The sequence below is a fragment of the Salvelinus alpinus genome, chromosome 10, assembly GCF_045679555.1.
Source record: "Salvelinus alpinus chromosome 10, SLU_Salpinus.1, whole genome shotgun sequence".
NCBI lineage: Eukaryota > Metazoa > Chordata > Actinopteri > Salmoniformes > Salmonidae > Salvelinus > Salvelinus alpinus.
This window is the reverse complement of record NC_092095.1, coordinates 63,881,157-63,906,424: the sequence shown is the minus strand read 5'-3', so window position 1 is coordinate 63,906,424 and position 25,268 is coordinate 63,881,157. Positions and strand designations below refer to the sequence as shown.

Genomic DNA, 25,268 nt, shown 5'->3' with positions numbered 1-25,268 from the left:
AATTCTGAGGAATGTACTTTTCTGGTTTTGAACGATTACAGTAATTTGGCATGGAGGGAAATAGCCAGAGGCACCTACTACCTTGGTGTTTGACCATTTCCATATTAAAACAGTTTACATCATTTTGTTCAGAACCGGTTACATACTCTTTCGTAACCTTTCAACATCAATCATGTTTCCCTTCAAATCACCTTCACAAATTCATTAATAAGTAATCAATGTATTTTAATTTCGGCCTGCAAACCTTCAACACCATATCTATGAGTAATAATACTGGGGTGGAATGAGAGACCATAGGGCATTTTGTTACTGTCAAACCTGTGTCCCTCTCACCTTTAAAAAACAATAAAAACAATTGCAATAATAATAAAGCTGTGTGTCCCTCAAAGCTGCAAGGATGGAATGTGGACAAGCAACACGCAAAGCAGTCTGGGAAATGTTAATAAATAACAAAGGGAATTGAATAATTAGAACACTATTGCTAGAATGATCATAGGCTCTCCTTAGGAGTTCCATTGACGGGACATATTCACGTTATTGTGGTAATGAGCTGAAATGGTCATTTCCCCTGAAAGCTTGAGTGATCACAGAGCGTTCAAACAACAGCTGCTGGTGTCTGAGAGACATGTAAGGGGACAGAACATTCGATGGGTGAGCTAACAGTCTTCAACATGAGGAGCACATCAGTTTGGATTCCAGGCTAATGTGACCATGTTAATGACATGTGAGCAATGCTAGCCTGGTGACCTGGTCTGGTCTGGAGCATAAAGATTGGTGTTCCTCTAAGCTAATACTTAGGCTCTAACTCAGTGGGAAACAGGGTCTTGACTTTTGAGTCATGTCGATGATCTGGGTTCTGAACCTTGTAGGTTTTATGTTACAATATTTCAATTCCGTGTAGGTTTAGATTAGTTCTGTAACTTGGATCATCAGTTAGATGGGTTTTCGATGAATAAAGCACACTATGCTAAATGTATTACATATTACACATGCCTTCTTTTTATGCAAAAGAGCCCTCCCACTAACAGACGCCACAGGCTCGTGATTGTACTGTGGTTTGATGGATGGAGGGTATGTCTCCTGTGTCATTCCTGATGTATCCTGATATGACTGATGCTTGTCGTTACTGACTCTCCATACAGAGCTCTGTTGATTGGAATGTCTCACGCACACACACACACCCACACACTTTCTGCAATTTCTTAAAGTGCCTCCTGCATGTTTTCATTATGCATGTTAGAGACGCTGGCTAAATATAGATGAGAGTTTCTCACCCGTCATTAGTTCTGCAGGCTCTCCTCAGATTTTGTTGTGATGGTCTTTCGTGTCGAACCCATCATTGATTTATGCCCATCAACACACACCCTGTGTAACTAATGGAGTGGCTGAGATGTTCTAGGAATGAGACTCAGTTAGTCAGTGAAAGCATAGGGATGTGTGTTAGTTATAATATTGAAGGCAATTTATTCGCATTCCATGTTTATATTGACTGATTGATTTTTGCCCTTAGCTGTTGTATAATCATACCAATTAGGCAAATATGTATCTCTCTGTCACGGCCGTCGTAAGGAGGAGACCAAGGCGCAGCGTGGTAAGCGTACATTCTTCTTTATTAAAAGAACGAACACTGAACAAAACAAACAAAATAACAGCTCTGAACTGGGTACTGTCGCCTGAAGCTCTGAACTGGGTACTGTCGCCATGAAGCTCTGAACTGGGTACTGTCGCCAGAAGCTCTGGACTGGGTACTGTCGCCATGAAGCTCTGAACTGGGTACTGTCGCCAGAAGCTCTGGACTGGGTACTGTCGCCGGAAGCTCTGGACTGTGGAAGCGCACTGGAAGCCTGATGCGTGGTGCCGGAACTGGTGGTACCAGGCTGAGGACACGCACCTCAGGGCGAATACGAGAAGCAGGAACAGGACGTACTGGACTCTGGAGGAGCACTGGAGGCCTGGTGCGTGGTGCCGGCACTGGTGGTACCGGGCTGGGGACACGTACCTCAGGGCGAGTGCGGGGAGGAGGCACAGGATACACTGGGCCGTGGAGACGCATTGGAGATCTGGAACATAGAGCTGGCTCAATGCGTCCTGGTTGGATGCCCATTCTAGCCCGGCAAATGCAAGGAGTTGGAATAGAGCGCACCGGGCTATGAATGGGAACTGGAGACACCGTGCGCATTTCTGCAAAATACGGTGCCTGACCAGTCACACGCTCCCCACGGTAAGCACGAGGAGTTGGCTCATGTCTCCAACCTGACTCAGCCAATCTCCTCGTGTGCCCCCCAAATTATTTTTATTGGGGCTGCCTCTCGTGCTTGCCTTGTTTGTATTTCTCCTCATAATATCGCCGTTCCGCTTTTGCTGCCTCAATTTCCTCCTTCGGAAGGCGATACTCCCCAGCCTGCGTCCAGGGTCCTGCTCCATCCAGTATCTCCTCCCAGGTCCATTTTTCCATAAAACGCTGCTCCTCCTTTTCACGCTGCTTGGTCCTTTTGTGGTGGGTTCTTCTGTCACGGCCGTCGTAAGGAGGAGACCAAGGCGCAGCGTGATAAGCGTACATTCTTCTTTATTTAAAGAACGAACACTGAACAAAACAAACAAAATAACAAAACGAACCGTGAAGCTAATATGGATAGTGCAGACAGGCAACTAAACATAGATCAAGAACCCACAAAACCAAAAGGAAAAATGGCAACCTAAATATGATCACCAATCAGAGACAACGATAAACAGCTGCCTCTGATTGGGAACCAATTCAGGCCACCATAGACATACATATACCTAGACTACCAAAACCCCTAGACATACAAAAAAACTAGACAATACAACACTAGCATACCCACCCTCGTCACACCCTGACCTAACCAAAATAATAAAGAAAACAGAGATAACTAAGGTCAGAGCGTGTCTATATTTTTTACATTTTGTCAGGAAATGCAGCTCTGTCTCAGGTTCTGCTGTTGTGCAGTGGTTGCACAGCCTTTCCTCTACAGGGAGCCAGGTTTTCCTGTGTCTACCCTTCTCAATGGCAAGGCTGTGCTCACTGAGCCTGTACTTTGTCAAGGTTTTTCTAAGGTTTTGATCAGTAACCATGGTCAAATATTTAGCCACAGTGTACTGTCGATTTAGGGCCAGATAGCACTGCATTTTGCTTTGTGCTTGTGCTTGTGTTTCCCAATAAGCAATATAGTTTTGTTTTGACTGTGTTGTAATTTGGTTTATCCTGATTGATTGGATGTTCTGGTCCTGAGGCTTCAGTGTGTTAGTAGAACAGGTGTGTGAACTCAGCCCCAGGACCAGCTGGATGAGGGGACTCTTTTCTTTGCTCAGCTCTTGGCATTGCAGGGCTTGGTAGTGATATGAGAGGGGGTCACTGTATTTTAGATGTTTCCAAAACTTAATTGCTCTTTTTTGAGTTTTTATTATTAGTGGATATTGGCCTAATTCTGCCCTGCATGCATTGTTTGTAGTTTTCCTCTGGACATGTAGGATAATCTTACAGAACTCTGCATGCAGGGTTTCATTGGGGTGTTGCTGTGTAGATTACGCTCCCACACCCTAGAGACTGAGGTCAGACAGTTCTGTAACATTGTTTGAGCTATTTGCACCTGCATAGAAAGCATACTGTTCTCGCTCAAGGTTAACCACAGCTTCTCAGCACACTTATCTGGGGCAAAATGTTACTTCCAGCACACACACACAGACACCCAGGCCAACAGTTGCTAATATTCAATCACATGTGATATAGTATTGGGTTATAGTGCAATAAACACAGATCCTCACAGCGCCAACGCCAATGACAGGCCAGTAAGTCTAAACCACACTGAGTCTCTACTCTGACAGGCCGGCTCGGAAGCAGGAACTACTACTGTCAGAGTATTAAAGAAGATACCGTTAGGGTGTTGGCCAGTTCTCTGCTTTACCCTGCGTGGTGATACAGTGAACCTGTATATACAAAAATTGCATTTACCATTTATCACTTGTGTTTAATAAAAATACTTAAAGTATATTCGGTGACTCTGAATCACATTTTATCCTGTTACCAGATTTGATTGACGCAACCCTTTATAGGGTGTGGGTAAAGTGTTGTCGGTATGGGGGGGTTGTGGGTAAAGGTGGGTCAGTGGTGTTGTTAGGGGTGGTGAGGGGCTGCAGCTTCTCTCTGGGAGTGTCTACAGTCTGTTCTCTGTGCTGTAGCACTCTCTTGATGACAGACAACTATTTTTCCATCTCCTCCTTTACCTGCACCAGCTCTCTCCTCATCTCCCTTTACCTCAAGAGCTGTGGTAAGGCTCTCTCTCAGCTCCTGGACAGAGATCTTCAGCTGGGTCCTGCACTGGTTGATCTGGTCCTGTAGAAGCTCTGTGTCTGGGCTGGTGGTGGTGTAGCTGGGGGGCTGCTCCTTCAGCTCAGTAACCCATACCTCTAACAGAGCCAGCCTGTCTCTCAACAGGCTGATGGTAGTGTGGTCTTGGCTCTGGTGGTTGTAGGCAGGCAGGGGGAGGATGGTCCTGCTGTTGGGGTGTATGAGGTGAGGGGAGAGGTCGGGGGTGCTGTCCTTTTCTTTTTGCTTTCCGCTATCTTCGTTAGGGTGGGGAAGTCCTGCACAACAGAGCTGAGTGCAGCCTCACTGCCCTGGACCATGGCAGTGCCGTTCTGATACATGTTTACTGTCAGAAACCTGTTTTCCTGGTCCTTATCGCTGTCCTCAAAAATGTGGATTTGCCTTCCCTTGCAGATGCCTTTTTTTGTGGTATAGCTGAAATGCTGGTTACAGGCAGTAGTGTGGTCTGTGTAAAATAACAGGTTTGTAACAGTCCTGTTTTGTGAGCAGTCGGCAAACAAAGTTTCTGGGTTCTCCCTCAGAATTCTGTGTTTAAAATTGATTCTTCCCTTCTCTGATTTGATTTCTGCTGGATATTCCAAAAAAAGGGGGGAAAGTCTCTCAGTCTCTGCTGGTGCTGCCTCAGTGGCCATGTTGCTATGGTTACACCAGTAAACAGTTGGCGCTAGATGGTAAACTAGCTGACAGATTTGAATTTGGCTAGCTAGCACGATTAAGATTGGTCTTTTAACTCAATCTTTGTTAATCTTTTCCTCCTGTGTCGATCTTCAGTTGTACAATTTGATTACCTATACATTTTTTGCTAATTTAATCGTGTCAATCTCGCTCTTAACAACCAAAAAGTTATAACAAGTCAGGAGCCGTTCTTCTGCATGACTTCTCTCTCGCTCTCTCTCTCTCTCTCTCTTTCAATTTCAATTCAATGGCTGTATTGGCATGGGAAACATATGTTAACATTGCCAAAGCAAGTGAAGTAGATAATAAACACTCACTGTCAACTGCGTTTATTTTCAGCAAACTTAACGTGTGTAAATATTTGTATGAACATAACAAGATTCAACAACTGAGACATAAACTGAACAAGTTCCACAGACATGTAACTTACAGAAATTGAATAATGTGTCCGTGAACAAAGGGGGGGGGGGGATTCAAAATCAAAAGTAACAGTCAGTATCTGGTGTGGCCACCAGCTGCATTAAGTACTGCAATGCAACTCCTCCTCATGGACTGCACCAGATTTGCCAGTTCTTGCTGTGAGATGTTACCCCACTCTTCCACCAAGGCACCTGCAAGTTCCCAGACATTTTTGGGGGGAATGGCCCTAGCCCTCACCCTCCGACCCAACAGGTCCCGGACGTGCTCAATGGGATTGAGATCCAGGCTTTTAGCTGGCCATGGCAGAACACTGACATTCCTGTCTTGCAGGAAATCACGCACAGAACAAGCAGTATGGCTGGTGGCATTGTCATGCTGGAGGGTCATGTCAGAATGAGCCTGCAGGAAGGGTACCACATGAGGGAGGAGGATGTCTTCCCTGTAACGCACAGCATTGAGATTGCCTGCAATGACAACAAGCTCAGTCCGATGATGCTGTGACACACCGTCCCAGACCATGATGGACCCTCCACCTCCAAATCGATCCCGCTCCAGAGTACAGGCCTCGGTGTAACGCTCATTCCGTCGGCGATAAACGCGAATCTGACCATCCCCCCTGGTGAGTCAAAACCGCGACTCGTCAGTGAAGAGCACTTTTTGCCAGTCCTGTCTGGTCCAGCGACGGTGGGTTTGTGCCCATAGGCGACGTTGTTGTCGGTGATGTCTGGTGAGGACCTGCCTTACAACAGGCCTACACGCCCTCAGTCCAGCCTCTCTCAGCCTATTGCGGACAGTCTGAGCACTGATGGAGGAATTGTGCGTTCCTGGTGTAACTCAGACAGTTGTTGTTGTTGCCATCCTGTACATGTCCTGCAGGTGTGATGTTCGGATGTACCGATCCTGTGCAGCTGTTGTTACATGTGGTCTGCCACTGTGAGGACAATCACCTGACCTGACCTGTCCTGTCTCCCTGTAGTGCTGTCTTAGGCATCTCACAGTACGGACATTGCAATTTATTGCCCTCACAGTACTGACATTGCAATTTATTGCCCTGGCCACATCTGCAGTCCTCATGCCTCCTTGCAGCAGAAAAACTCCTTGCAGTGTTTTTCAGAGTCAGTAAAAAGGCCTCTTTAGTGTCCTAAGTTTTCATAACTGTGACCTTAATTGCGTACCGTCTGTAAGCTGTTAGTGTCTTAACGACCATTCCACAGGTGCATGTTCATTAATTGTTTATGGTTCATTGAACAAGCATGGGAAACAGTGTTTAAACCATTTACAATGAAGATCTGTGAAGTTATTTGGATTTTTACGAATTATCTTTGAAAGACAGGTTCCTGAAAAAGGCACATTTCTTTTTTTGCTGAGTTTATTTACTACGGCGTTTGTTCTTCACTTGTTGCCCTTTTCTTGTGGCAACAGGTCAGAAATGTTGCTGCTGTGATGGCACACTGTGGTATTTCACCCAGTAGATATGGGAGTTTATCCAAATTGGGTTTGACTTCAAATTCTTTGTGGATCTGTGTAATCTGAGGGAAATATGTGTCTCTAATATGGTCATACATTTAGCAGGAGGTTAGGAAGTGCAGCTCAGTTTCCACCTCATTTTGTGGGCAGTGTGCACATAGTCTTCTCTTGAGAGTCAGGTCTGCCACGGTGGCATTTCTCAATAGCAAGGCTATGCTCACTGAGTCTGTACATAGTCAAAGCTTTCCTTAAGTTTGGGTCAGTCACAGTGGTCAGGTATTCTGCCACGATGTACTCTCTGTTTAGTGCCAAATAGAATTCTAGTTTGCTCTGTTTCTTTATGAATTCTTTCCAATGTGTCAAGTAATTATCTTCTTGTTTTCTCATGATTTGGTTGGGTCTAATTGTGGTGCTGTCCTGGGGCTCTGTGAGGTGTGTTTGTGTTTGTGAACAGAGCCCCAGGACCAGCTTGCCTAGGGGACTCTTCTCCAGGTTCATCTCTCTTTAGTTGATTTCTTTGTTACGGAAGGTTTGGGAATAGCTTTCTTTTAGGTGGTTATCCATAGACAGGATAACAGTCTAATAGTCTTTTTCCCTTCTCTTCCTCCCTCAATCCCTCCATAGACAAGATTCTAATAACAGTCTAGGTGACAGGTACAGTTGAAGCACCAGTGATTCTGAGAACACTGTCCTGCGGCGACACAGCACTGCTTTGTCACATATAGGAGACACTTCTAGTAAGTGATTCACTTGGCTGTCTGACTGTGCCAACTGTCAGTGTGTCTACTCTACCATGAATAAATAACATGCTCATTTTCCTTCAGCTTGAGTCAGTGGATGGGGGTGGCATGTGCCACACTCTGTGGCTTATGTCCCTGGCAGGCAGATGTCTCAGCCAGCTTATGTTTAACCAGGGCCCAGATGTCGTGCACTGCTTGTCAAAATGATGCTTCATGGTTGCCAGACTTGGTATAGCTCCCGAGTGGCGCAGCGGTCTAAGGCACTGCATCTCAGTGGAAGAGGTGTCACTACAGTCCCTGGTTTGAATCCAGGCTGTATCACATCTGGCCATGATTGGGTGTCCCATAGGACGGTGCACAATTGACCCAGCGTTGCCTGGGGTAGGTTGTCATTGTAAATAAGAATTTGTTCTTAACTGACTTGCCTAGTTTAATAAAAAATATAGAAGTCACCTTTAGCTCCCAGGAGATTGACTGGGGATGTGGGGTTAGAGTTTCAGAAGTAACGGTTCCAATCTGTGAGTCTATAAAAGTTTAAATTCATATCAGAATACAAGAAGAGCTTTGTTTTGTGTTACTCCCTGACACCTGACATTTCTGGATTCTGGTTTTGATTGATAGTGCCCTCAGGCTGTATGCAGGTTGGACAGCCTAGTTTAAATGCACTCTACTCTTCTTGACCATGTTGATTGACAGGTGTGAGAAGAAGCAGAATAGTTTGAGCCACATTATGGCTTCCAGAATGTATTCTCAACATTCCAGGGGAAAATCGCTCAAATGCTCTTTACTCCTGAAGTCCTGGAAGGCCTAATCTCAGAACCCAGAACCAGATCTCCTGTGCGCTGGCCAGCTACTCCATTTATGTTAACATTTATGTTAACAATCAGTCACGAGAGACCTACCTTCCCTGTATGGCTTCGTAAAGGGTCTCTCAGCCCCTCCACATTTAACTTTACATTAAAAAAAACACTGTTTGAAAACATCTCACCACTTCTCCAGCCTGCGTTATTTTCTAGAACATGGCCCTGTTGATGTGTTAGCAATGAAGTTGGTACAGAGAACACGCGTGTGAGCGGAGATTTGCACCACTAATAACATGGATGAATGAAGTGAATCAAAGAAGTACATTATGCAGCAGAATAATTGGGTGTTTTAATGTCATGGAGCAACAGCTGAAAACAAGACATTTGTTATGGCTGACTTAATGACCAATGGTTGTGTTCTAAGAGATTTTATAGATGCTTAGCAATGACTGAGCGCCCTTAATAAGGATAATTTAAGGGTTTTGAAATAGCTATTGTGTCAAACCCAGTGAGCAATGTCATTAAAATAAATATGAAACGTTCATTTCTTGCTTTAATCTGAGTTATCCCATAAGAGAGCTAATGAGTTTGTCTCTTATCCTTAGAACCATCCGAAACAGCATCAGAGCTACAGTAATCATTTTCTCAGTTCCTTTTGCATTACAATCCCTTTGCTTAAGTAGGCTTCAAACAAGTTAAGGATTTTTTAGTTGCCTTTAGACTCAAAGACCCCTGGAGTGACATGTAATGCCACTTGTTAATTTGTACATTCTCATCCCGAGAATTAAATGGGTCAAAATTGATCAAAGCTGTGTCTGGGTTCAGGAAATGACTCTCTCCAATGACTGGCAGACCATGAAATAGGTTACCTTTCTGCAGTGGATTTTGATTCAGTGTCATGGTAATTCAAATGCTGTGTAGGCTACAGATGGTTCAGTGAGTGAAATTGATTAGGCTCCTTGAAGTAGTGCCAAATGAAAGCAAGTATACTGTACAAACAAATATTCACATCAGCTTTCAGTGATTTCAAGTTGTCTTTTTTCCTTGCCAGTTCCAATATCTGTATCTAACAAAGATCCCGTCTCTTATGGATACCCTCTATAACTACATTATAATTAAGCAATAAGGCACGGAGGTTGGCCAATCTACCACGGCCAATCTACCACAAACCCCTGAGGTGCCTTAATCGCTATTAGAAACTGGTTACCAACGTAATTAGAGCAGTAAAAATAAATGTTTTGTCATACTCGTGGTATACGGTCTGATATACCATGGCTGTCAGCCAATCAGCATTCAGGGCTCGAACAACCCAGTTTATAATTAGGATTCTAAACCTGGGGTTTGTTCAGGAGGATGCAACATTATTGAACGTTCAGAGAGAAACATGGAAGTCAAATAATGTGGCTCAACTTGTTTGTTTGTTTATTTGGATCCCCATTAGTTTTTGCAGAAGCAGCAGCTACTCCTCCAGGGGTAAGAAATTCAATACATTTAAAAAACAGTCACACAAATGTTAAATACAACGATATATAAATACGAAATAAAATAAAATTCAAACAATGCAACAATAAAATAATGTGTGTGTTAAGAGTGTCTGTACAGTATGTGCGTGTTTGTGTCCCTTGCCGTTCCATGTTTACCCCACAGAGAGGCAGTATTGGACTTTAAGCAAGGTGAAAAAGTGTGGCTTATTTTTGGTCAAAGAAATGGGAAGATGGATCACGTAAGTAAAGTATATGCTTTAGGTTACATTAAACTATATATATTTTAGAAGTTTTGGGCTTATTTGATCATTTAAAAAATGTGTATAGGCCTATCAAATTTGGAAAATGTCGGTCAGTCTAATTCAATTGTAGTCGAAATGTGACACTCCCAACGAATATAGAGATGTAAAATAGTCTAAATCAGAGCCAGACTGAGGGCATTCTGACATCAGCAGTCCAAAAGGGGATGAGACCCTCGGAAGGAAGAGGCGGTTTGTGATGATGTCACAGGATGCCACTGTAGTGGATCAATTTCAATTTGAAGCTCGAGCTCCTCTCCTCGCTTTTACCGTAGAGCACACTGGATTGAACCATCGGTGAAAGGACAACCGGACTATTAGCGCTCTGGAAAAAGGGTCGGGAAAAGCAGAATTTGCTATTTTCTTTTCATTTGAAGGCTACATTTCTCAGTAAGGTAAGACACATTTTAATGAATTCCAGTCCAGCAGAATGACAGATTTGAATAATTTCTGGTCTCTTTCTGAAATTGGTTCTGATTGGGTTTGGGTTGGTTATCAAGGTGGATCAGAATAAAAATGTCTGCACAAATAGGCCGAATGATAATAAAGTGATAGTATATTGTTGATTGTTAAGGTTGGGTCAAGAGCTAATAAAGCTTGATCAACCATGCAGAGTTCCTTCTGAAGAACAGTTGTTTAAACATCCCGGTTTACGTCCACTCCTACCCTGTTGTTGTTGTTGTTGTTGTTGTTGTCTGCATTTTTATGTAAGAGGGAGTTTGAAGATGATGAAATGCTAAGGGATAATATGGTTTAGATCGATAGGGCTGGCCATGGTGTGATGCAGCACGACAGGATTATATGCACTTCTAGAAAGAAAACTTCACGAAAGGCAGGGAGACAAGCGTACACGACAATATGAACAAAGGAAATAACACATATCAACGGCTATATCCTTCACACACAAGGGGATACTATAGAAGTTTCATCGCATTTCAACCAACTTGTCATCTTGTTATTTTTAATGTTCTTTCTTTTGAGCATTACAATGACACATATTGGCTGGTTGTGCAGCTTCACTGAGTTCTATGATGACATTGGTCCTTCTCAGGATAATAGAACCTTCACTAGCTGTTGTCAGGGAGATTCAGACAGTTTGGAGTATGTCTGGAAGCCACTTCTTGATGCCTGCTGAATGGCTCACACTGCTTGTTACGAAATAGTCTGGACTGCAGATGTCTGCTGGCAAACGTCTCATTACCATGGTTACGTGGTTACAAAAGCACCATGGTCAGTCTAAACAGATTGATAGAAGGCTTTGGTTCTGACTTCAGAAGCAGCACCATGTCAAATGTACACACATTGGTGATTGGTTTTGCTGCAATTCATTGATGTGAAAAGATTCCATTCCAAAGAGATGAGATGTGAGAGTACACACACACTGACAAAAGGTTTATCTTATTTCAATACACTATACAGATGCAGGCGGTGCTTGACTTGGGCAGGAGCTCACCGGAGCAGAGTACCGGCACCTCAACGTTTCTACTGCTTGAGCTCCTAGTCTTCATATAGAATATTAGCTCAAAAGTATTGTGGAGCTCCTGCACCTAAATATAAACAGTACAGGCACCTATTTCAGTCCAAGTCAAGCACTGGTTGCAGGGCATGCTGTAACAAAACATGTGCAACAACACTTTCATCTTCAGGTGTCCTAGCTACACAGTGGAATGGGCTTGGTGCCCCTGAATGTGCCCCTTTAAGAGAGAAAGCACTCTGTGTTGACTAGGGTTTTGGACAGTGGAAAGATTTGGGTACATTTCCAGGGGTGTGTTGGAGAAGGACATAAGTTAAACAAACTGTCAGAGGGTTGACAAGTGCTTCCTGATTTAGGAGGGCTGGGATGGGGCTACTGCAGGAAAGTGAGAAAGAGAGGGGGGGGAGAAATAGAGAGAGGGATAGAGAGAGAGAGACAGGGATAGGAGAAGGAGAGAGAGAGGATGGTAGGGGGGGGTAAATACCTCCATGTTTCCTTGGTTCTGCAAAGCTCTCTCACAAACTCTCTCCCTCACCCCCTCATGAATTCCATTAATTTGGTACTGTGGAACCTTTGGGGGTGTTGGCCGACTCAACCCTTCATGTTATGACCCAGGAAAGCTTGGAGAGGAAACCCTGACATGTCTCTCAGGCCCCTCCCTGCTGTTCCTCCCTGCTGTTCCTCCCTGGTGCTTCAGGAAGGGCACAAGGTTATCATGGTTGGGCCTGCTGTTATTCTGCTTGGCTTCAGAGAAGAGAAGTGCTTTTGTCTTATTGCCAAGCTGATGGTTTAAACCTGACGCTGCATGTTTGGGGAACGACCGTCGCTAGCTCTGTTTTTGTTTTAGAAAAAGATAGCTAATGCATTAATATCCAGCGGTGGGAGTTTGAGTAGCCGAGATCCCTGTGGATTTACAGTCAGGTCCATAAATATTTGGACATTGACCAAGTTATTATCATTTTGGCTCCGTACGCCATCACAATGGATTTGGAAGGAAACACAGCATATTGGAGTTGAAAATAAATTAAATTTAAATTAAATAATGAATGTGAGCTGAAAGTGCAGACTTTCAGCTTTAATTTAAGGGTATTTACCTCCAAATCGGGTGAACGGTGTAGGAATTACAGCACTTTTTATGTGGCCACCCAATTTTAGGGGCTCAAAAGTCATTGGACAAACTAACATAATCATAAATTATATTGTGAGTTTTAATACTTGGTTGCAAATCCTTTGCAGTCAATAACTGCCTGAAGTCTGTAACCCATAGACATCACCAGATACTGGGTTTCTTCTCTGGTGATGCTCCGTCAGGCCTTTACTGCAGCTGTCTTCAGTTCCTGCTTGTTCTTGGGGCATTTTGCCTTCAGTTTTGCCTTCTGCAAGGGAAGTGCATGCACAATTGGATTCAGGTCAGGTGATTGACATTCCACTTCTTTGCCTTAAAAAAGCATTGGGTTGCTTTCGCAGGATGCTTCGGGTCATTGTCCATCTGCACTGTGAAGCGACGTCCAATGAGTTTTGAAGCATTTGGCTGAATCTGTATACAAGGGAACCAATTCCATTGGCAGCCATATATGGCCATAACACTACCTCCACCATGCTTCACAGATGAGGTGGTATGCTTCGGATCAGGAGCAGTTCCTTCCCTTCTGCATACTCTTCTCTTCCCATCCGTCTGGTACAAGTTGATATTTGTCTCATCTGTCCATAGGATGTTGTTCCAGAACTGTATAGGTTTTCTTAGATGTTATTTGGCAAACTCTGATCTGGTCTTCCTGTTTTTGAGGCTTGCCAGTGGTTTACATCTTGTGCTAAACCGTCTGTATTTACTCTGGTGAAGTTTTCTCTTGAATGTTGACTTTGACACAGATATGCCTACCTCCTGCTGGGTGTTCTTGATCTGGACAACTGTTGTGAAGGGGTTTCTTTTCACCAGGGAAATAATTCTTCTGTCATCCATCACAGTTGTTTTCCGTGGTCTTCCGGGCCTTTTGGTGTTCCTGAGCTCACCAGTGTGTTCTTTCTTTTTCAGAATGTACCAAATAGTTGATTTGGCCAAACCTCATGTTTTATCTCTCTGATGGGTTTGTTTTGATTTGTCAGCCTAATGATGGCTTGATTCACTGGCAGTGACAGACTTCATATTGAGGGTTAACAGCAACAGATTCCGAATGCAAAAGCCACACTTGAAATCAACTCTAGATATTTTATCTGATTACTTATAAATGAACTAATGAGGGAATAACACACAGCTAGCCATGGAACAGCTGAGCAGCCAGTTGTCCAATTACTTTTGGTCCCTTAAAAAGGGGGCACCACATATAAAAAGTGCTGTAATTCCTACACCATTCACCCGATTTGGATGTAAATACCCTCAAATTAAAGCTGGAAATCTGCCCTTTCAGCTTATATTCATTAATTAATTTAAACTGTGGTTGACAGTTAAAATAATAATAACTTGGTCAATGTCCGAATAGTTCTGGACCTGAGTGTGTGTGATAGACAGATTTATATTACCCACTACTCGCTATGTACGGTATCTTAGTTTTACGGGTAGTATATTTGTCAGTTGGTGCTGTTCCCTTCACAGATGCTATTGGGCTGCACCTCCATGTGTATTTTATTAGTGAGGAGAGGACCAAAGGGGCCGGTTCTGGGTTCAGTTCTGTGTGATTGATGGCTTCATCACATCAACACGTGTCTCTTTAATGCTTTCAAACCAAAACAAGTGTATTTGGAAATAGACTCAGACGTTTTGTTTACTGACATGGACGTGATAGGGTAGTTGGCTATGTCAGTGGTGACATAACCAGGGGCGCAACTTTGGTTTTAGAAGTGTGTGGGGGGGGAACATTAATATTTTTTTTAAGCATGGGCCTAAAGCAGACCATTGCCTCGTCTTGTATCACATTCCAATGATAAAACTAGGGGGACAAAAATGCAATTTCAGAATGTGTGGGGGAGCATGTCCCCCTTGTCCACAGCGAAAGTTGCGCCCCTGGACATAACATTCATATAAGTGACAATGTCATTGATAATAATGTAATTAATTTATCATATGAGTGACATAGCAATCAATCATATGAATGGTTAATCTAGATTGATCTATAAAGGTTTTCTTAAAAAAAACTTGTTTTAGTGTATTATTATGACTGTGATCTCTCTCTCTCTTCTCCCTGTTTCTGCAGTATTTTCTCCCTCTCTCTGAGACCGATAGGGTGATTATTGCAAGCAGTCTTGGCTCTGAGCCATAGATAGCAGTTCGCTTGGCTGGGAGTGAAATTTTCCTCTCAGTAAAACCCCTTCCACCGTTCACAGACCTGCTGACCTGTCTCTATCTCTCCTCCAGGACCCGTTGACAGCAGAGCCAGGATGGATGCTAACGGCATATTCTCACTTCTGTTGCTGTGTTCTGTCACTGAGGTAATATACTCACCCAAGTTGTGAAGTCATTTACCCTTTGTCCTCGATGTGCCTTTTATAAACTCACTGTGGCATGCAGAGTGAATATGGTTCCTCTTGAAAGTCGTTAAAACATGATCATAACTCATATTTAACTCTCAAATCCACACTTTCACTCTCTTGATTTGGTTTGATACGCTAAAATACTCTATGATCATCTCCTTACCTGTCCGTGAGTGTATCGTTTCCTCTGAGTGTTAGCCGTTTTTTTCTCAGCTGTGTGTGTTGGCGAGCCCTGAGGGGAATGACTCCCAGCAGCACCATACCCAGAACGTCTACCACGACATCGGTGTCACCAGGAACACCATAGTCACTGCTCAGTTTGAGTGCTATCAGAAGATCATGAAAAACGACAAACACAACAAAATAGGTAAGGGTCCCTTAAGGGTGGTGTGGTGCAGGTTGTAATGGGGGTAGCTCATTTGTTCAATTTCAATCTCATGATTTGCATGGTAGAGTATTTCAATTTACTCTTAGCATGTTCCATTTGAATTTGAAACAATCTTCAGTCTTAACTGAAATGGTCCTAACCCCAGTGAATATCACCTTCTAAGGAACTGACCCCCCAGTTTCAGTTTCAACTTAAAAGTATGCTTAAAGGGATACTTCCGGATTTTGTCTAAATCTATTTCCCTAGAGTCAGATGAACTTGTGGATACCATTATTATGTGTGCAGTATGAAGGAAGTTAGAGGTAGTTTCGCGAGCCAATGCTAACTAGCGTTAGCGCGATGACTATGGGTATCTGCTAGCATGCTCATTGCCAAAATCCCGAAGTATCTCTTTAAACTGTGTGTGTTGTTGTGTCCCTTCACTCAGGGCCAGTGTGTAACAGGACGTGGGATGGCTGGCTGTGCTGGGAGGACACAGAGGCAGGCTTCACTACAAACCAACACTGTCCAGACTACTTCCAAGACTTTGACACAGCAGGTCTGTATTTTGCACCCTGGCTGGTCTCTCCAACCCAACGACATTGAACAGAGATTATTGTATGACTGTATGAGGTAATGTACGAGTCAACCTGGGTATTCTCTGTTAGGCTTTTAGAGAAATGTCCTTTGCTATTTTCAACATTCATTTTAGTATGGATAAAGGGATGAAAGTTATTCTCATGAATGGATATCGCTCTTTTTGAATGAATGCTGTGTTGATTGCTGAGATGAGCGTGTCACACCTATCCACTCTTCTGTTGACTCACGTTGGTTGATGCACTACACCACTCACCTTCTGTTTCTAATCACCAGAAATGGCGTCCAAAGTGTGCAGTGAAACGGGTAATTGGTTTCTACACCCGGAGAGCAACAGGACATGGACAAACTACACCAAATGTACAGCATACACCAGCGCAGGAAGAGTGGTAAGAAAAGTGACCTTTTGATAAGCTTTTTAATGTAGTTATATTGTTGTGGATATTATATTGTAATGCATGTTAGGTTGACATGGTGTATTCTTTCTCAGACAGCGATGAATCTCTACTACCTGGTTCTGATTGGACATGGACTGTCGCTAACGTCATTGTTCTTCTCATTGGGAATATTTTTCCATTTCAAGTAAGTTACTCTGTTAGCCCGTCAGTATGCTCCTGTTTTATATTGGTTTTATTAACCTTTATTTTAACATGGTGTCATATTGAGACCAAGTGTCTTTTTCAAATGAGCCCTGCACAATATAAACACACATATCAACACAAAACCCAATAAAATACAAAATTACAAAACATGATCATAAAAAACTAACACAATCTTCACTTAGAGCATTCCCCACTACTGTTTTAAATTATATAGAAATATATATAAAATATAGAAATATATATTAATATATACAGTGGGGAGAACAAGTATTTGATACACTGCCGATTTTGAAGGTTTTCCTACTTACAAAGCATGTAGAGGTCTGTAATTTTTATCATAGGTACACTTCAACTGTGAGAGACGGAATCTAAAACAAAAATCCAGAAAATCACATTGTATGATTTTTAAGTAATTAAATTGCATTTTATTGCGTGACATAAGTATTTGATACATCAGAAAAGCAGAACTTAATATTTGGTACAGAAACCTTTGTTTGCAATTACAAAGATCATACGTTTCCTGTAGTTATTGACCAGGTTTGCACACACTGCAGCAGGGATTTTGGCCCACTCCTCCATACATACCTTCTCCAGATCCTTCAGGTTTCGGGGCTGTCGGTGGGCAATACGGACGTTCAGCTCCCTCCAAAGATTTTCTATTGGGTTCAGGTCTGGAGACTGGCTAGGCCACTCCAGGACCTTGAGATGCTTCTTACGGAGCCACTCCTTAGTTGCCCTGGCTGTGTGTTTCGGGTCGTTGTCATGCTGGAAGATCCAGCCACGACCCATCTTCAATGCTCTTACTGAGGGAAGGAGGTTTTTGGCCAAGATCTCGCGATACATGGCCCCATCCATCCTCCCCTCAATACGGTGCAGTCGTCCTGTCCCCTTTGCAGAAAAGCATCCCCAAAGAATTATGTTTCCACCTCCATGCTTCACGGTTGGGAGGGTGTTCTTGGGGTTGTACTCAACCTTCTTCTTCCTCCAAACACGGCGAGTGGAGTTTAGACCAAAAAGCTCTATTTTTGTCTCATCAGACCACATGACCTTCTCCCATTCCTCCTCTGGATCATCCAGATGGTCATTGGCAAACTTCAGACGGGCCTGGACATGCGCTGGCTTGAGCAGGGGGACCTTGCGTGCGCTGCAGGATTTCAATCCATGACAGCGTAGTGTGTTACTAATGGTTTTCTTTGAGACTGTGGTCCCAGCTCTCTTCAGGTCATTGACCAGGTCCTGCCGTGTAGTTCTGGGCTGATCCCTCACCTTCCTTATGATCATTGATGCCCCACGAGGTGAGATCTTGCATGGAGCCCCAGACCGAGGGTGATTGACCGTCATCTTGAACATCTTCCATTTTCTAATAATTGCGCCAACAGTTGTTGCCTTCTCACCAAGCTGCTTGCCTATTGTCCTGTAGCCCATCCCAGCCTTGTGCAGGTCTACAATTTTATCCCTGATGTCCTTACACAGCTCTCTGGTCTTGGCCATTGTGGAGAGATTGGAGTCTGTTTGATTGAGTGTGTGTACAGGTGTCTTTTATACAGGTAACAAGTTCAAACAGGTGCAGTTAATACAGGTAATGAGTGGAGAACAGGAGGGCTTCTAAAAGAAAAACTAACAGGTCTGTGAGAGCCGGAATTCTTACTGGTTGGTAGGTGATCAAATACTTATGTCACGCAATAAAATGCAATTTAATTACTTAAAAATCATACAATGTGATTTTCTGGATTTTTGTTTTAGATTCCGTCTCTCACAGTTGAAGTGTACCTATGATAAAAATTACAGACCTCTACATGCTTTGTAAGTAGGAAAACCTTCAAAATCGGCAGTGTATCAAATACTTGTTCTCCCCACTGTATATATGGTGTTTTTCTTACTTTAGATTGAATAATTTAATTATTTTCTATGGAAAGAAGGAGGAAAAAGTCATTCATACGGGCCTACTCATAAGGAGGCATTGACGACACAAGCGTCATAAATGATGTGGGGAGAATGTATTTATAAGGACTTGTAAGGAGTTTAACTCAATAAAGAAAGTACATTGATCCCCTTCCATTGTTGTCCATTCAACATACGGATATTTTCTTTCTTTCCCTACCAGGAGTCTAAGCTGCCAGAGGATAACGCTCCACAAAAACCTATTTTTTTCATTTGTGTTGAACTCAGTCATCACCATCATCTGGTTGACAGCGGTGGCTAACAACCAGGGACTAGTGCAGAGCAACCCTGTGAGTATGATGACTAACAACCAGGGACTAGTACAACCCTGTCAGTATGATGACTAACAACCAGGGACTAGTACAGTACAACCCTGTCAGTATGATGACTAACAACCAGGGACTAGTACAGTACAACCCTGTCAGTATGATGACTAACAACCAGGGACTAGTACAACCCTGTCAGTATGATGACTAACAACCAGGGACTAGTACAGTACAACCCTGTCAGTATGATGACTAACAACCAGGGACTAGTACAGTACAACCCTGTCAGTATGATGACTAACAACCAGGGACTAGTACAGTACAACCCTGTCAGTATGATGACTAACAACCAGGGACTAGTACAACCCTGTCAGTATGATGACTAACAACCAGGGACTAGTACAGTACAACCCTGTCAGTATGATGACTAACAACCAGGGACTAGTACAACCCTGTCAGTATGATGACTAACAACCAGGGACTAGTACAGTACAACCCTGTCAGTATGATGACTAACAACCAGGGACTAGTACAACCCTGTCAGTATGATGACTAACAACCAGGGACTAGTACAGTACAACCCTGTCAGTATGATGACTAACAACCAGGGACTAGTACAGTACAACCCTGTCAGTATGATGATTAGTACACAGCGTTGTACGAGATCTTCAGTTTCTTGGCAATTTCTCACATGGAATAGCCTTCATTTCTCAGAACAAGAATAGACTGACGAGTTTCAGAAGAACGTTCTTTGTTTCTAGACATTTTGAAGCTGTAATCGAACCCACTAATGCTGATGCTCCAGATACTCAACTAGTCTAAAGAAGGCCAGTTTTATTGCTTCCTTAATCAGCACAACAGTTTTCAGCTGTGCTAACGTAATTGAAAAAGGGTTTTCTAATGTTCAATTAGCCTTTTAAAATGATAAACTTGTATTAGCTAACACAACGTGCCATTGGAACACAGGAGTGATGGTTGCTGATAATGGGCCTCTGTACGCCTATGTAGATATTCCATAAAATATCAGCCGTTTCCAGCTACAATAGTCATTTACAACATTAACAATGTCTATTGTATTTCTGATCAATTTCATGTTATTTTAATGGACAAAAATTTAGCTTTTCTTTCAAAAACAAGGACATTTCTAAGTAACCCCAAACTTTTGAACGGTAGTGTATATTAAAGGTGTAAATATATTAAAAGTTTATATATTAAAGGTCCCAACCTGTTTCACAAGAACAGAATTAACTTAGGATGTAAATAATGAGCAAAGCATTTCCAAGCTCAGTAGACAAAAATGTCTGCTCAACCATAGACTGTTAGTTGACACTGACGGGGGATATTCCAAGCTGATACTAGTTCTGCTACCCCACCACCACCAGGTGAGCTGTAAGGTGATCATGTTTATTCACCTGTACCTGTTTGGCTGTAACTACTTCTGGATGCTGTGTGAGGGCATCTACCTGCACACACTCATCGTGGTGGCCGTGTTCGCTGAGAAACAGCACCTCATGTGGTACTACCTGCTTGGATGGGGTACGTGAAGTTACCACAAAACCACGAACTAACGAAACAATTAACTATTACACGATTATACAACGTTTGCCTTTTTAAGGGATGTTTCTAAATGTTCATTTCCTGTTGAATTACAGTTGTTTGTCCATTATGTCATCCATTAAAATCAATTCTTGAATCATCTCCCAGGATTCCCACTCATACCTGCATTGATTCATGCAATAGCACGAAGCTACTACTACAATGATAAGTAAGTATTTTGATAACTTTCTCTCTGGTCTTTGATAAGTATGCCATTCTCTGCCACATACAGTAATTCATGGATAAGCCATGTTGTCCACATGAGTCAAATATCTCTTGGCATCTCCCTCTCTCCTCCACAGTTGTTGGATCAGCTCAAACACATCCCTGCTCTACATCATCCATGGTCCCATCTGTGCTGCCCTGCTGGTGAGCCCTTCTTTAAGCCACAATTCCAAGTACAATAACTAACGTTTACGACCATCCCTGTTCTTTTCCTTGTGTGATCACTGTAAACAGAAGAGTCATCAACCTCAGGTCTCCTTTATACTCTGAGTGGGAATTTAAGTACATTTACTTTGAACATAATGTGCTGTTCTCTGGCTGGACTCATTGGACACATTGGCTTATTTCCAAAATATCTCTCTTTCTCTCTCTCTCTGTCTCTTCTCCCCCTCCCTCTCCCTCCCTCCTACCCCCCTTCTCTATCCCTCCCTCCCCCTCTCACTCCCCCTCTCTCTCCAGGTGAATCTGTTCTTCCTGTTGAACATTGTGCGTGTCCTCATCACCAAACTGAAGGTAATCCACCAACAAGCAGAAGATCATTTCCTCTATTTGCTGTAACAAATGGACTGATAAAGTTGTATTGTATTTTAGGTGACCCATCAGGCTGAATCTAGCCTCTACATGAAGGCTGTGAGAGCCACCCTGATCCTGGTCCCTCTCCTGGGTATCCAGTTTGTCTTGTTCCCCTACAAACCCCAGGGACGCTTCGCCTTGGAGATCTACGACTATATTATGAACATCCTCATGCACTACCAGGTAGGACAACTCTAGAACATTCTCAAATTTCTAAAACTCTAGAGAACTTCTAGAACTTTTAACTCAACTCTAGAAGTTAAGTTAGAGTAGTGTCCCAAAGTGGTTAGTGTTATCTTCTTTGTGTTGAAGTATACTCTTTCTATCCTCAGGGTCTCCTCGTTGCCACCATCTTCTGCTTTTTCAATGGCGAGGTAAGACTTCAGCGAGATATTACGTCAATTCTGAACTAACTCTCCATCAGAAAGCTGAGATGATGCGACCATAGTTACATTGATAAGGTATAACGTTGAAGCAATGTCAACTTTTGTCCGATGGGACTTTCTTTCTTCCAGGTCCAAGGTGTTTTGCGAAGGCACTGGAACCAGCAGAGGATCCAGTTTGGCAGTAACTTTGCCCACGCAGACGTCTTCCGCTCAGCCTCATACGTGGCGTCATCCCTGACGGAGGTGCACCGCTGCTACAGCATCGACGGGCACACCGAACACATGAACGGCAAGAACAGCTACCACGACATCGAGACGGTGACACCCACCATACTCCGGTCGGACAACCCTTTTGCCTGAGGCTGAAGGTCGGAAGTCGCGGGCCTTGGGTCTGTACAGTTACACAGTGGCAGTTAAACTTTCAGTTGAAATGACTGCAGACAATTTGGAGCTCTTTTTCCACCATATTCTAGAACATTTTACATTACATGAACATAACATGGACGTTTATAGGGAGCACTACTCAACCTCTTGATCTGGTAAATACAGTTACCTTCAACTGATTCACTTTAACTTTACGAGGACTGAATAGGCACTTAACTAGAGACACCTGTGTAAAGGATCGGACACTACCTACACTACCTTAAGGGTTTTAGCGTAAATAATGGACACTACCTGCACTACCTTAAGGGTATTAGCGTAAATAATGGACACTACCTACACTACCTTAAGGGTATTAGTGTAAGGAATACATCTTGCCGTTTCATCCTGTGGACTGAAGAGCCTGCGACTGTACAACAACCTCTGACCCAAGAGCCTGAGACTCTACAACAACCTCTAACCCAAGAGCCTGAGACTCTACAACAACCTCTGACCCAAGAGCCTGAGACTCTACAACAACCTCTAACCCAAGAGCCTGAGACTCTACAACAACCTCTGACCCAAGAGCCTGAGACTCTACAACAACCTCTAACCCAAGAGCCTGAGACTCTACAACAACCTCTGACCCAAGAGCCTGAGACTCTACAACAACCTCTGACCCAAGAGCCTGAGACTCTACAACAACCTCTAACCCAAGAGCCTGAGACTCTACAACAACCTCTAACCCAAGAGCCTGAGACTCTACAACAACCTCTGACCCAAGAGCCTGAGACTCTACAACAACCTCTGACCCAAGAGCCTGAGACTCTACAACAACCTCTAACCCAAGAGGAGTACAGTGCAATTAACTTGTTGTGCCTACTGGTGATATAATTACTTCCATTCTATAAAGGACAAAGGAAACCTAATGTAGATGGACCTGAAGCACTGGATGATGTATTAAGATGGGCAGGCTCTTTATGGTTCTCTTTATGACAAGACAAGTAACTAAAGGTCACAGTGGATGTTTTGATACAGTGTACAGTTACAATTGTTTTCTTTTACAGCAATTAGCATTGAATGTGTTATCATGTGTTGTTGTCTGTGGTTTGAATTTGCATGGTCATTGATGGCTACTTATTTATAACTATGTTACAGTAGTACAAGATGGACCACCCATTAGAATGTTCATTTCCTGTCAATGTATTTCCCTGTCCAGCGGTCTTCTCCCTGCTGTCTAGACTAGGGTTTAGTCCATCTGTGGGAGTTTATGTCTGGCACATAAAATGACCTTGGTTTTGCCTCAGTTTTATCTGTCATAGTTGAAAGTATGTAAGTCTTGTTTAAGTATGTAAGTATAATTTTTTTCATAGAGTTGCTTCATATCCAAATGCTGGAGAGAATGCTGCTCACACGTGGATACTTAATGTAGAGGGAGAGAGAGAGCGCGAGAGAGAGTAAGAGAGAGAGGGGGGGCAGAAAGCGGGGGGGAGAGAGGGAGAGAGAATGAGACGGAGAGAGAGAGAGAGACGGGGGAGGGAGAGAGAATGAGATGGAGAGAGAGAGAGAGACGGGGAGAGAGAATGAGACGGAGAGAGAGAGAGACGGGGGAGGGGGGGCAGAAAGCGGGGGGGAGAGAGGGAGAGAATGAGACGGAGAGAGAGAGAGAGACGGGGGAGGGAGAGAGAATGAGATGGAGAGAGAGAGAGAGACGGGGAGAGAGAATGAGACGGAGAGAGAGACGGGGGGAGAGAATGAGACGGAGAGAGAGACGGGGGGAGAGAGAGAATGACAACGTGTTTGTGTTTCCTGTATATTTCAATATGTATGTCTATGGATATGCCAATATAGAAATAGAACATGTTCAAGGAGGAGTCTGTAGGGTATTTATGTTTCTCACTACTCAACTGAGTTACCTATCAACCGTGGTATGTCATGTGGATTTTGTCAGAACTGTTTTCATGAACTTTGTTGTAGTATTGTATACCTTGATATTGTAGAGCTGCAGTTCTGTTTTCATTATACATGATACCTGATGGCTGGGTCTGACATGTATTATGGATGGTGTCTGAACTCAGAGTAATGTTCATTTGGTCTGTGGTAGTCAGGGATAGGATATAGAGTTTAGAACAGACTGTTTTGTGTTCTACTCAATTCTGACTTTTACTTAGGAACGCTTCAGGCATGTTTCTCTGTTCTTCTCTGAATTGAATGTTTTTCCTTGCGCTGAGTGTTGACATTGTACAGGTGCCAAACTGTTTATTATTTTTATTGTGGGGAATGCTGTACTGAATGTTTGTGAAGTGTAATGCAATTATAGATCCTTAACAAACGTTGCTTTGACACTGCTGGTTTGTGTTATTCTGTACTGAGTTGTGAAACCAACACTGATGGGCTGTTGTGTACGCAGTGTACACACATACACACACACACACACACACACTCACTCACTCACACACACACACACACACACACACACACACACACACACACACACACACACACACACACACACACACACACACTCTAAAACATACACACAGATGAGAGACATACTGTATACAGTACACAGTCCTAGACAAGCTGTTGGTCCATAGTGGAAGTGTATCAAAACTATCTGTGTGGTCTAAGCAATTTTTAGCCTGGCTTCAAATCCTTCTCCTCTTAAATTAAGTCAGTGGTCATTTCAGCACTTCAAACAACATGTGTGGTCTTGTTTTATTGGATATGATGCATGTGTGGTCTGTTTTTATCATCTGTGCTTTGAACAAATCTTGCTGTTGCATGAAATTAGTGTTGATTGCTACACTACAAACACTCCCATTTGTATTGATTCATTGGATTCATATGTGATCTAGAATCCCCTGTATGAAAGCTGTTACAAGTTATGTTACAAGTTATAAGCATACAGGAGAGAAAAGTCATTTCCATCAGTAGGGAACTTCAATATCTTCAAACAATTCATGCCGGGAAAACACCAAAGTGCTGAAATGAACCGTAATGATTTAATCAATGTTTGTGGACATCTAAACTCTAAACATCTGGTTTTTGTTTAAAGCAAATTGGGGATTACTTTGAAAAATACTTAATGATTAAGTTCCCTGAGGCATAACCTCCCAGTTAACCTATTTTAACATCTGCTATGCATATTTCTTGGTAAAATTAAGTTGCATGTTTGATTTT

General features: G+C 43.1%; 1 protein-coding gene across 1 annotated transcript; it reads left to right on the top strand.

The window, feature by feature from the left end:
* The first annotated feature begins 10,457 nt into the window (after positions 1 to 10,457).
* Positions 10,458 to 24,428, top strand: calcrlb (calcitonin receptor-like b). The gene is made up of 14 exons (XM_071330414.1): positions 10,458 to 10,628; positions 15,057 to 15,130; positions 15,386 to 15,539; positions 15,988 to 16,098; positions 16,413 to 16,525; positions 16,627 to 16,718; positions 18,843 to 18,969; positions 20,328 to 20,481; positions 20,650 to 20,710; positions 20,844 to 20,910; positions 21,226 to 21,279; positions 21,358 to 21,522; positions 21,672 to 21,713; positions 21,855 to 24,428. Exons 2-14 carry the CDS (start codon positions 15,080 to 15,082, stop codon positions 22,083 to 22,085), a joined length of 1,422 nt encoding a protein of 473 aa, XP_071186515.1. The 5' UTR covers positions 10,458 to 10,628; positions 15,057 to 15,079; the 3' UTR covers positions 22,086 to 24,428.
* The last annotated feature ends 840 nt before the right edge of the window (positions 24,429 to 25,268 follow it).

Bases quoted from the DNA above. Each gene is read 5' to 3' on its own strand.
- calcrlb (XM_071330414.1), top strand. From the start codon at position 15,080: ATGGATGCTAACGGCATATTCTCACTTCTGTTGCTGTGTTCTGTCACT. The intron at 18,970-20,327 runs GTGAGTATGATG...CACCACCACCAG, and splicing joins GACTAGTGCAGAGCAACCCT to GTGAGCTGTAAGGTGATCAT. The intron at 21,280-21,357 runs GTAATCCACCAA...ATTGTATTTTAG, and splicing joins TCCTCATCACCAAACTGAAG to GTGACCCATCAGGCTGAATC.